The following is a 14,057-nucleotide window of genomic DNA, read 5'->3' on the forward strand; positions in this document are numbered from 1 at the left end:
TACGTTTCTTATAGCGACTTTTATGGTTTTTTTCGAACATCAAAATCGAATGGCAAACCAATTGGTGCTTGTGAATTCAAAATACACTGTAGTTTTGAGATCATAAAGCATTGAGTCTAATACGCTCAGCTTTACCAATGGTTAACAACCTAATATCTTTGTCCATTTAATTCTCGAATAAGTCTAGTCCCTAGACATTCGAATAGATCGATGCTTAGAGAACTTTAGAAGCTTCTGGTAAGATCATCTAGTTGAAACTTAATATTCAACATAAATTAAATGGTAAGAACCTTGTTGGGGTGACATTGGACATGTCTAACAAAGTATAAAAGTCAACACTAAAGAATTCAATTCTTAAGACTATAAGAAAGGGTACAAGAAATAGGAAAACGAGGAACAAATGAAAGGAATTTACGATTCCGTTTCTACCTATAAGTTTATGTTTAAAGAGAAGTGACCTAGCAATCAAACTTCCTTGGTATCATATACCGCTTGAGGTTCTTACTTCGGTAATAACTCAAACAATGAAAGCTAGGATACACTAATGACCTACAAGTGGGAAATGAAGCATGGCAATGCTACATTAGTTGTAGGGTCATCTAGTTTGTTTTAAGTCCTTCCAAAGGCTGGAACTTAATGGCTATTTTGTTCCATAATTAACATACCTAAATTTCTGTTTTCAAACACAGAAAGACTCACATTCAAGAAAAACAAAAACAATGTTTGTTTGTTTATTTGAATGAAATGGTCAATTACAGGTTGAGTCAATATGCTTGATTAAAACAAACAATTCTTTAAAGAACTTTACTAGGTTCAAATCAACCTCTTGATTTGAGTTCCACTAACCTTTAGCATTGTTGCTTAGACCATATCAACAAGTTAACATTCATAAGCTCTATTTTGATGGACTTTTGAAAGTTGATTGATTTCTAGATCAATTCAAGACAAGCTAGTCTTACTTGTTGAAAGTAACAAAAGATATGAACTATTGTTAGAACGCCTAGACAATAGAGTTCAAAGCTAAAGAAAGATTTTATGACTTTATTATTTCACATGGATTTGAGTGAATATAGGTTTATTTACTCAAATGTGATATAAGTTGAATCTGTTTGGCTAGTTCAAAGATTCAGAAGTATAAAATCCACTTGGCAAGAAATCATAAAGATCTAGGTTAGATCATGTTAATGATTACTTAAGTCAAGAATGATCATCAATGATTGTGTGAAATAAAATTCACAATCTAGCTCCATAAGATATGGCATATCTAAGTTGGAATGATCGAAGTCAATTAGTACTTGATTCGATCAATGATGAATCATAAAGACTTTTCCTATAATTTCTAAAACAAAATGCTCAACTACCACCAAACTAAACCAAATTCGTCAAAGCTATTGAAAAGTAATTTCAGAATATCTTTTCATAATATATCTAAAGAGTTCCTAAACTCAGTGGGAGCTTAGTGTTTGCTATTCGACAAACTAAGGCCCAAGTATAGATATATGTTTCATTGTGATTTATTCAAATGAGACACAAGGGTATTGTTTCTACCACGAATTTTTGAGAACATAATGTTTGTTTGCTCGAAATGATGTCCTTTTGGAGATTCGTTTCCAAAATGACAAGTGGGAGAAAATAGACCTCGAAAGTCTTCGAGGCGAACAACAAACATAAACGGACATTCCGGAGGCTTTTCGAAGTGCTTCAGAAAATCCGAACTTATTCTGTAAGGACTTTACAAGTGGCTTTAAAGAATAGACATCTCTTAGAAGACTTTACAAGTGCTTCAAGGAGAACAGAATATTCAAAGGACTTTCAAGTGGCTATTGATATTCTATTGTTTAATGTTCTATACCCAAGTAGGCATAGAGTTCAAGTCACTGGAACTATGAGATTCTTCTATTAGATAGTAAAGAAACATAGAGTTCTGGTCAATGAAACTATGAGATTCTTCTATTAGATAGTGAAGAAACCTACAACTTGCAGTCAAACTATTATCATGTAGATTAATGAGTTTGTGACTTGTAAGAAAGCTATGACGAAACCCAGATTCCCTAAAATGGTTAGAGGCCATATATAGACTCAAATGTTTTAAATGGTTAGAGGCCATAAAACATACTCAATGTTTTGATGACAAAATTGAAATTTTGTTGATTTGCAAGAATACTTTCACACCTATTGGTTGCAAGTTTGTTTTAAAGGATAAAAACCATCAAACATTGAATTGTGTTCACACACAAAGCTAGATTAGTTGCTAAAAGTTACAAGCAAATTCACGGTGTGGATTGTGTTGAAACCTCATGCATAATCGTAATGCTCAAGTCTATATTCAAGCAATGATTTCATATTGGTACGTATAGCAATTGGATGACAAAACGTATTCCTCAATCAAATGTTTGAATATAATATGTACATGGTATGTCATAGAATTTGTGGATCCAAATAAATGCTTGAAAAGGAAAGCTAGCTTATAAAATCTAAGTACAGATTTAAGCAAGCAATTGGGAATTGGGAACTGTATTTTAGTGAAGCTAATAAGTATTTTAGTTTCATAAAATGAACATGATTCTTATAGATATATAAGAAGTTTAGTGGGAGTACGTAAAACTTAATTGGTCCTATGTGTATCACACATATCTCTCTATTGAGAAATAACATTCAAATGCTAATGACTTAGATTTGAGATTATTCATCAAAGATGGACCATGGAGAAACTTAGGTCATACTGGGTATTAAGATCTATTTACAAAGGTCTTATATTAATGTTTTGGATTAAGTAATGGCATTTACTAAATCAAACACGAAATACTCCATTGGAGATATTCTACCCATGTGAATAAATCTAAGTAAAAGAATGTTTGAACTATGTATAAGCATTTACTAAGTTAAAACATCAAAGGATCTAAGTGAGATTCTTAACCTATATTATATGTCAAAGAATTTAGCTGGATTCAGTATCTACTGAAATTGAATGAGCTAAAGTTACATGAATACAATTCAATTGAGAATTATTCTGCAAAAGAATTTATCATGTATGATATAATATGAGGATCGCCAAAAACGTATCGTATGACTTTAGGCATGACGAACATATACCAGTCTCTATTGATCTAACTGAAGATCAACTAGATTGAGATCAAGAATACTTATGGTACTTGAAAAGGTACATAGGAATAGTTCTTGATTCAAGGAAATAAAGATATGCTAAATATTGATGCTACACGCATAAACACTGGCAAAGGATCAAGCAAAGACCCTTTGGAGTTAACCATTGACAAGGACGAGCTAAAGAGCATCGTGTTTCGAAATGGCAACATGGATTGGAGACCATGAGTTGTTGCGTGGGAAATTAAAATATTAATTTCTATGTTCTAAGATACAGCTGGAAAGTCTTCCACATATCTGTGAACTGCTTGGATAAGCAAATCCAAACAAAGCATCACTAGCAACCTAAACAGTTGAAGTAAAAGTACTTATTGCCTAAGAAGCAATAAAACAGGGTTGTTTATGTTAAAGAGTTCTTCACTGAACTTGGGAAGATCACCTATCTGCTGGCTTGATGGTTCTTCATTGAAAAATGCGTGGAACCACTCTTGAAGCAAGAAAAAGGTCTGCTAAATTGATGGTTCTTCATTGAGAAATGCGTAGAACCACCATTGTAGCGAGAAAGACTAGATCACAAAATAAACATACTCAAAAGATCTTATCATCTATCTCGAAGAACATTCGATGAAAAGGATATTAAGATTGGCAAAGCATGATAACTAAACCTATGCAACAAGTGAGAAGCAACACTTACATTGTAGCACTGGAAATCAAGCAAAGCTTTGAAATTCCATGAACTGTTTTAGAAGATGGGTTTGAGGCCCATGGTTGTAAAACATTGGGGTTGAACATTTATCATATATGAAATGCATTTTCATATTCCATTTAATCTTGGTTTAGTATTAAATGATGAGTCCCTTCAATTTGACGATGTATTCAAGATAGACTGTCAGGACCAGTCCTGTGACTAAGAAATGTCTATCAAGTGAACTTGAATGTCAAAGGTTGAATATGGTCCCTAGTCGGAGTTTTCTATAAAATTGGACGCATAGAAAACGTTAGACGATTAGAATGCAAGATAACTAGTAGTTCTGTTTCTTGAACTATGTGGACATGGCAATGTCATAATCATTTGCATAGATACTTACTTTGGGAAGACTAGTATCGGACGAGACCTATGAAACTTTACTGTAAGAGATGAAAATCTGTCATAAGTAAATTTCATTAAAATTATTAGACACTAAATCCTCAATACCTGAGTGATTTGAGATTACTTGTTTGAGAACTGGTTGCTTTGACGTTGACCAACCGTCGCACCGTAAAAGGAGGCTATAAAGGCAACACTCAGGTAATCACCTATCAAACGAAGTCTAATCTCAAGATCGCAAGATTGGGATTGTCCTCCCATAAATCGGGATGAGATGCTTAAAAGTTGTACAAGGCCACTCGGAGAGCTAGAAACTGTGAAATGCATGGCCGTGCTCGGATGAATCATAGGCTATGATTATCTGTTTATTTGATCATTTGAACTCTGAAATCGAGGAACACCTCTGGACATAATAAGGATGACAACTCTTACCTTATGTTCAAGAGCAAGCATCGAGCGACAAAGGAATTAGGAAATGCACACTTGTCCCTAAGGACAAGTGGGAGACTGAAGGAAATAATGCCCTTGGTCCAAGTATGCATTCTATGTTAAGTCTAATAAATGCGGTTCAGTATTAATTAACAAGTTAATAATTCAGTGAGATCAAGTGAGCTGAATGCCTAGCTAGAGGCCGCTTCAGTTCAAGTGGAATTAATGATATTAATCCACAGCTTACTCTTGACTGAACCCGTAGGGTCACACAAATAGTACGTAAACGGATCAAGTATTTAATGGCATTAAATACTCCATCTATGGATATTCGGAATCGACGGATCTTGGTTTCAGTGGGAGCTGAGATCGTCACAGGCAAGAAATGAATACTCCGGAAACGATGATATTGCCGGAAACGGAAATATGGATCGTATCGGAAATATAAATATTATCCAAGTCGTAGATGTTGCCGGAAACGGAAACATGGTACGTATCGGAAAATATTATCGGAAATAGAAATATTGCCGGAATCGGAAATATTGCCGGAAACGGAAATATTGTCTGAATCGGAAATATTATCGGAATCGGAAAATAATTCCGGAAACGGAAATATTAAATATTTGTTCGAAACGGAAATTAATTCCGGAATCGGAAATGTTAAATATTGTTCGTATCGGAAATGAATTCCGGAATCGGAAAATTAATCGGAAGCGCGTCGTACGAATTAGCATCGGACGAGCTTGTTAGACGAAGGCCCAGCACGAAGCCAGGCCCACGTCCAGCAAGGGAAACGCGCGGCACAACACGCCAGCCCAAGGCTGCGCCAGGCCCACCGCAAGGCAGGCCCAGCGCGCGCCCAAGGCCGCGGCAGTCGTGGGCTGCGATGCTCGGGCTGTGCGCGCGCGCGCATGGCGCCCCTCGTGGGCTGCTGTGCGTGCGTGGGTGTTTGTGTTCACATACGAAACCTAAAACGTACAGGATTCGTTTAATGATTAAATTCCTAATTCTATTTGATAAATTAATTAAATAAGAGTTTTATTGTGATTCTAATTTAATTAATTCGTATCCTAATTCGATTCCAATTCTCTTTCCATACCCCTATAAATATGTGGCCTGGGTTCACAATTTATAACAAGTTTTTCAAGTATTCAAAGTGAGTTTTTGAGAGAAAAATTCAGACACATTCCTTGCTCAAAAGTGCCGAAATCTTTAGTACCTTAAGGGCGATTCTAGTTGGTCAATCTTAAGGCGGATCCGGACGTGCTGTGGACTATCTACGGAGGGACGACACTTGGAGTCCTAAAGACTTGTTCTTGTTCGGTTCGGGCGCAGCTAGGGAAGGCACGCAACAAAGAGTATGCATCTAAACTATGCTAAATGATTATGTGTAAATAATATGTATTCCTGGCTAAATGGTTTTTCCGCATGATTTATGAATTGTCATATGTATCATACCCTCGGTTCATGGCTACTGTTTTCCACTCGGTTCATGGCTCACAAGGAAGAAAAGAAGACGAGCATGAATTTGAGTCGGATCCAGCAAGGGAAGGACGAGTCTTTGAGGAGTTATGTGAAAAGATTCAACTTAGAAGCAGGGTAAATCCCAGATTTGCCGGATGGGGTTGCATTTGATAATTTCATCAAGGGGCTTAAGAAAGGCTCCTTCAAGTTTGACTTGGTAAAGAAAAGTGTGCGAACCATGGCGGAGGTGCTAGATGAGGCCGAAGCCTTTATCCATGCCACGGAAATTTGCAGCGTCCCAAAGGAGCCTCGAGTAAGTGATACTGCTGAGCCGGCGGCAAAGAAAGAAAAATTTGAGAAGAAGTGCCGGCCTAATGGGACCTGGGCTATTGCAAAAGAGTCAGATAGAGCTCCAACACCTGCTGGTCAGAAGAGGTCCATAACCTATGACCGGGAGCGATTTTAATACAACACAGATATGTACACAATTCTGATGGACGTAGGGTCCAAGTTTGAGATTGATCGGCCGTTTCCCATGAAATGGCCGCCGGAAAGTAGGGACCCCAAGCTGTATTGCCACTTTCATAGTGACATTGGGCATGACACCAAGGAATGTAAGAGCCTGAAAAGGGCACTGGACGGCCTTGCCGCTAAGGGTTTCTTAAAGAGTTATATCAGCAGAAATACTGGAGGTTCAGGAAAACCGTTCTACAAAAAGAACAAGTCACCTCCCTCGGAGGAGGATGGAAATCGTACTGATCTGGAGTGTGTGGCCGTCATATCAGGAGGGTTGGCCGCCGGAGGGCCAACCATGAGAGGTCACAAAGACTATGCCAAGCGGCTAGGGCAAGTGATGTTGTCGGGAAAAGCCACAGCCGACCTGTTCCCAAAAGTAGAAATCGGCGAGGCCGACCGTGGAAAAATAGCTACTCCACATGACGACCCACTAGTGATCGAGCTGAAAATTGCCAACCTGAGGGTTAGGCGCATCCTGGTTGATACAGGGAGTTCGTCAGATATAATTAGCCTGGAGTGCTTAAATCGATTGTAGCATGACCCCTCAAAAATAGAAAAAATTCACTATCCCATTATAGGCTTTGGGGGTAGTATCATCCATCCAGTCGGCATCATTTCTCTCCCTCTGCGGATGGGAAATAAGAAAGAATTTCGTCAAATGGACGTCCGTTTCCTCATAGTGAAAGATCTGACTTCTTACAATGTCATTTTGGGGCGTCCTACTTTGAACAGGGCAAAGGCTGTCATCGTTACTCATCTAATGCTCCTAAAGTTTGTTTGTGATGATGGGAGCGTCAGCACCATACATGGTGATCAGCAACTAGCTAGAGACTACTATTTAACCACCTTGAGCCCAAAGGCATGGGGGTCAGGTGAGGAGAAAGATGTGTCAGGCAACAAGCGAAAGTGTAGCGGCACACATCCCAAATCTTTGAAAGAAACACTAACCATATCAACGGCGCACATGGAAGGGCGACGGCCAGAGCCTGTTGGGGCTCATTACAATGTGGTGTTGAATACGGACAAACCAGACAGAGTAGTGCCCATTGGAATTTCTCCTGACGATCCGCTGGCGGCGGAGTTGGTCCACTTACTAAGAGAATTTGAAGACATCTTCGCTTTTACAGTTGAGGAGATGCCCGAAATTGACCCTGCTGTGGCCGTCCATAAGCTAAATGTGGACCCAAATTTTAAACCGGTCCGTCAGAAGAAAAGGAACCATGGAGAAATTAGAAATCAGGCGGCAACGGCAGAAGTAAAAAAGCTGATGGATGCAGGGTTTGTTCGACCTAGCCAATATCCGGACTGGGTTGCTAATGTGGGCCTCGTCCCAAAACCAAACGGCACCTGGAGGATGTGCGTTGAATACACCAACCTCAACAAGGCATGCCCTAAAGACAGCTTCCCATTGCCAAAGATCGACCGGCTAGTCGACTCCACGACGGGGCATGCCATGATGAGCTTCATGGATGCATACTCGGGATTTCATCAGATTCCTCCATGGCCTGACGACCAGGAAAAGACGTCGATCATTTTTTGTTACAGAACAAGGGCTATATTGCTACAAAGTAATGCCGTTTGGGTTGAAGAACGCCCCAGCCACCTTTCAGCGCCTCATTAACACTGTGTTTAGTAAACAGCTCGGCAGAAACATTGAAGCTTATATTGATGATATAATAGTAAAAAGTAAGCAGCGGGCAATGCATATAGCTGATTTGAGGGAAACATTTAAGACTATTCGTACTTACAACATGAGGTTGAATCCCAAGAAGTGTGTGTTTGGGGTAACGTCGGGAAAGTTCCTAGGTTTCTTGATTGACGAAAGAGGAATTGAGGCCAACCCAGACAAGATCCAAGCAGTAATTGATATGAGCTCACCAAAGACGGTAAAAGAAATCCAGCGGCTTACAGGTTGTTTGGCCGCCCTGGGCAGGTTCCTTTCCAGGGCCGGGGATAAATGTCACTACATTTTTAGAGCAATCGGAAAGAAGGCCAAGTTTGAATGGTGAGATGAGGCAGAGGCGGCGCTGGTAAAATTAAAGGATCATTTGCACACATTACCCCCCCTTGTTAGCCCTTTGCAGGGAGAGACTTTATACATGTACCTTGAGGTATCTGAACACTCGCTGAGTGCCGTTTGCTGACAGAAAGGGAAGGAATACAGATGCCAGTGTACTTTGTGAGTCATGTACTTCAAAACGCTGAAATTAGATACCCAACAGTGGAAAAGTTAATTTGGCCTAGCCTTGTTCATGGCCCGGAAAAAGCTTCGCCCTTACTTCCTAGCCCACAGATTAGTGGTTTACACTAACCAACCACTTAAACTGCCGTTCACGAAGCTCGAGGCGTCAGGACGAATGTTAAATTGGGCTATTGAGTTGAATGCTTTTGACATTACTTATGAACCAAGGAAAGCCGTCAAGGGGCAAGCTTTTGCAGATTTTCTTGTGGAAATGACAAGGCCTGTCTTTGCCGAGAATACCTAGACGGTGTGGACAATTTACGTGGACGGATCATCCACGCAGAATGGATGTGGAGCTAGGATAATCTGTCAATCGCCAGAAGGAGATACTTTTGAGTATGCTATGCGGTTTAACTTTCAGGTGTCCAATAATGAGGCCGAATATGAGGCTCTGCTCTGCGGCATTAAAATGTGTAAAGCAGCTGGTGCCAAGGAGATCTTAGCTCTATCTGACTCTCAGCTAATTGTGAGCCAAGTCAATGGAAATTATGAAGCCAGGGATCCGACGATGATTAAGTATATGCAGGCCGTCCACCAAGAGGTGGAGAAACTGAAAATCTTTGAAGTAAGGCAAGTCCCTCGCTCTGAAAACAATCAAGCCGACACATTGTCAAAATTAGCCAGTTCTGCATCCTGTGATACCCCTCGTCACGTGTTCTGGGAAGTAAAGGATCAGAAAAGTATTGAGCAAATGGAAGTAGCAACCCTAGACAGAACCTCCACATGGATGGATGACATAATTAACTTCAAAATGAATGGAGTCTTGCCAGATGACTCAAGGCAGGCGGCGAAACTTCAGAAAAAATGCACCTGGTTTGAAATGTGGAACGACACACTTTACAAAAATGCCTACTCCCGCCCTTTGTTGCGATGTGTGACGCCAGAGAAGGGGCAGGAAATTTTGAAGACCTTCATCAAGGATTGTGTAGCTCGCATATTGGGGGAAGAGCCTTGGCAGAAAAAGCACTTCGAACTGGCTATTACTGGCCGACCCTTAAGGATGATGCAATCTCATTGGTCAAGAAGTGTGACAAGTGTCAACGCTTTGCTCACCTGATACATCGACCGACTCGAGTTCTGACACCCATCACGAGTCCAACACCTTTTGCTAAGTGGGGAATGGATCTCCTAGGCCCGTACACCGCCGCTCCCGGAGGGAGGCGCTATGTCATTGTTGCTGTAGATTACTTCACCAAGTGGGTGGAAGCGGAAGCACTCAAGAATATAAGAACCAGTGATGTAAGATCATTTATTCGGAAAAATATCATGACTCGCTTCAGAATACCACAAGCTATCGTCTTTGATAATGGGCCTCATTTTGAGACTCCTAAGCTGAAGGAATGGTTAACAGACCATGGCATACACAACTGTTTTGCTTTTGTAGGACGACCCCAAGCCAATGGCCAGGTCTAGGCGTTCAACAAAATAATTTCTGAAGGGATAAAAAAGAAGCTGGACGAAGCTAAGGGTCGGTGGGCTGACGACCTGCCAAATGTCTTATGGTCAATCCGCACCACGGCTAAGAACTCCATCGGCGAAACCCCCTTCTTACTAGCTTATGGTGCCGAGGCTGTCCTTCCCACAGAGATGTATGAACCTACACTGAGGGTCATGCTATATGACGAGAATGCTAATTGGGAAATGATGAAGATGGCCTTAGACTTCCTGCCTGAGGTTAGAGGAAATGCGGCACTAAGACAACAACTGTACAAGTTAAGGATGGCGAGGGAATACAACAAGAAAGTCTCCAAAAGGGTGCTCAAAGGGGGAGATTTCGTTCTCCGAAAAATGGAGTCAATAGGACGAGCCAATGAGCAGGGTAAGCTGACGCCCACCTGGGAAGGACCTTATGAGATCTATGATGAGGTCAGGGACGGAACTTACCGCATCCAAGACGTGCAAGGCCGACCTATTCCGCGCACCTGGAATGCAGACAATCTCAAGAAATATTTCTTCTAGATAAGTGCTGGCTTCGTCTTTCATACAAGGACTTCTTGCTTAAAGAACGACCTCTAACGGTCCTTATAGGGTAGTAATCGCTCTTGTAACCGGCTAAATTTGCCTTACAAAGTTATAAATAATACTACTCTTCCTGTTTCACATTCTTTATTACTCGTACGTCAAATAAAAAATTATTTAACATATGCATACCAAAGCCTAATTGAATAAAGGCCTAAGAAGTGGCCCAGATTAGCACATGTTCATAACAAGAATAATTGTTTAAAGCCTAAGAAGTGGCCTAGATTAGCACTAAGTTATAGGCTGATCACCTATCCAACTATCACACCAGCAGCACAACATGCCACCATGGCAAACTTGTACGTAAAAACAAGGTTTGCTCTGCTAACCGCCATGCGGCATACTAGAATTCGTAATAAGTCTCTATGACTTAATCACCAAAAAAAGAATAGGTTGGCAGAAATGTCCCTGCAGACAAATTTCTTGCCGTCCAAACTTTGGTCGTCCACTTCATCTGACGAGCTTGTCTAGCGGCAATCATACCTATAGATTGACTTGTGTCAATCAATTCTATATTAGACACGCTCGTCAGGGAAAGTGACGACCTTACAAAAGCATACTGCGGCATAATTTGGTGCCTGCGGCAAAAAGACCTTGGAACAAAGGTTGCTTGCTCAACAGTCCCGCGGCAACATTTCTTGCCGTCCAAACTTTGGTCGTCCACTTCATCTGACGAGCCTGTCTAGCGGCAATCATACCTATTGATTGACTAGCGTCAATCAGTTCTATATTAGACACGCTCGTCAGGGAAAGTGACGACCTAACAAAAGCTTACTGCGACATAATTTGGTGCCTGCGGCAAAAAGACCTTGGAACAAAGGTTGCTTGCTCAATAGTCCCGCGGCAACGTTTCTTGCCGTCCGATCTTTGGTCGTCCACTTCATCTGACGAGCCTGTCTAACGGTAATCATACCTATTAATTGACTTGCGTCAATCAATTCTATATTAGACACGCTCGTCAGGGAAAGTGACGACCTAACAAAAGTATACCGCGGCATAAAGGACCTTGTACCAAGGATGGTTTGCTCAAAAGACCAGCGGCAATGTTTCTTGCTGTCCAGAATATGGCCCGTCCATTTTCCTGACGAGCCTGTTAGCGGCAATCATACATGTTGATTGACTTGCGTCAATCAATTCAATGATAGACACGCTCGTCAGAAAAAGTGACGCCCATACCTATTGATTGGAAGCACCATTGATAAGAAAAACCAGGTATGGAAAACAGTTAAACACGAGATAAGGAAGAAACAAGCAACCCTATTCATAAAACGACGCCCATAGTTAGGCGTACAAAAGTAGAAAAAAATAAAATTGTTGTGTGCTCAGTAGGCACAAAAGTACACACGCCAGCGGCGCAAAACATAGAAATATAAATTGTTTTTGCCCTCAGGCATAAGAACACTAAAATAAAAAGATCTATTTATAAAGACATGTAGCAAATCAGGGGGCAGCAGCATCGTCTTCGTCATCAGAGGGCACAAACTCCGGAGGCGGCATCCCGAGACGCTCAGCAGCCAACACAGCAGCACTGTGCTCTAAACGCCGCTGAAACCACGCGAGGTCATACTCCTCCATGTGGTTCTCCCAGGCATGCTTGATGGCATCCTTCACAGCCTGCTCCCCTTGATCATAGGAGTCATGGAGACGCTCTCTCAAGGTGCGAATCTGCGACCTAGCAGTCTCCAATTCCCCTTGAAGTCGCTCGGCTTGGCTGGCTGCCTCCTTGATCTAAGGATATTCTTCAAGCTGAGCTTGGAGTGCCAATATTTCCGCCGCGGCCCTCTTGCCTTCCTCCACCATCTTCGTCATATCCGTGTCCTACTTCAAGACCTTTTTTAGCAACTCCGCCTTGTTGGATTTTAACGACGCCACCTCCTTTGCCTGAAGATCTATGGTCGTCTGCATCTCCAGGCGAACTTCCTCAATTGAATTGAAAGCATAGTCACCATGATGAACGGACTCAGCCACCTGAGCTTTGAGCTCCTCAGCCGTGTGGCTCTTCCAACTTTTGCAGAATTCCATACGGCAGAACAACTATATATATATATATAAATCAATCAAAAGACACAAACTCACGTCAAGCAAGCTGGCCTGGATGGCACCAAACTGAGCGTCTGTCCGACCAGGAAGAGAAGCGACGTATTCTTGCAGAACGACCTTAAAGACTTTGTGGCAAATAGCCGCCCGCTCCCTTGATGTATAATGAGGAGTGGCAGGGATACGCTCGTCTTCCGCTAGAGCTGCTCCCTTTCCTTTGTCTTCTTTAGCTATAGGAAAAACAATGGCCTTAGGATGACGAGGAGAGTAAGAAGAACTTCCAGAGGAGGCTCAATACGTCTGTACGACGTTCGAGTAAAACTTACCACCCGATGATCTAGCTCGGCGGGCCACCTCCGCAGGGATCTATGAACGAACGTTTTCCAGAATTCCTGCTAAAGGATCCGCCGGCTCAGTCCGGTTCCCACTCGACTTTGATTTGGACACCAAGTCCACAACCGAGGAAGGCTTGTCCACTACTTGCTCATCCCCAACAGGGTGAGCACCTTCAGCAGCCTGTGACTCCTCCTTCTTTGCTGGACGACGAGGCCTGGGCCGAGGCTTCTTAAAGGTGCTCGAAGTCTCCGAGTCAGCCGACACCGATCTCTTCTTCAGCTGCGAAAATTTGTCCCTTTCGCCCTAGCCGTCGCCTTGGCCGCATCCTTCGCTTACTAACAAAGAATACAGATCAAGAATGTCAGAAAATTTGGCAAGTGGGAGATCACAAGCCTCTATAAGAAGTGGTTCGTCCTCGAAAAGAGACGCTCGTCAAAAATGTATGACGAGGCGTACCATCGTATTGACAAGCCACTCTCTAAGTAGTGGCTCGTCACCAAAAAGGGACGCTCGTCCAAAATGATGAGGCGTACCTTAGTGATCACAAGCCACTCTCTAAGTAGTGGCTCGTCACCAAAAAGGGACGCTCGTCCAAAATGATGAGGCGTACCTTAGTGATCACAAGCTACTCTCTAAGTAGTGGCTCGTCACCAAAAAGAGACGCTCGTCCAAAATTGATGACTAGGCGTACCTTAGTGATCACAAGCCACTCTCTAAGTAGGGGCTCGTCACCAAAAAGGGACGCTGGTCCAAAATTAATGACGAGGCATACCTTAGTGATCACAAGCCACTCTCTAAGTAGTGGCTCGTCACCAAAAAGGGACG

General features: G+C 42.1%; 1 protein-coding gene across 1 annotated transcript; it reads left to right on the forward strand.

Moving 5' to 3' along the window:
* Positions 1–9,959: 9,959 nt before the first annotated feature.
* LOC130461852 (uncharacterized) lies at positions 9,960–11,545 on the forward strand. Its single transcript, XM_056830090.1, has 3 exons — positions 9,960–10,197; positions 10,279–10,659; positions 11,379–11,545. Exons 1-3 carry the CDS (start codon positions 9,960–9,962, stop codon positions 11,543–11,545), a joined length of 786 nt encoding a protein of 261 aa, XP_056686068.1.
* Positions 11,546–14,057: the final 2,512 nt, after the last annotated feature.

The sequence above is a fragment of the Spinacia oleracea genome, chromosome 5 (assembly GCF_020520425.1).
Source record: "Spinacia oleracea cultivar Varoflay chromosome 5, BTI_SOV_V1, whole genome shotgun sequence".
In the NCBI taxonomy this organism is placed as follows: domain Eukaryota; kingdom Viridiplantae; phylum Streptophyta; class Magnoliopsida; order Caryophyllales; family Amaranthaceae; genus Spinacia; species Spinacia oleracea.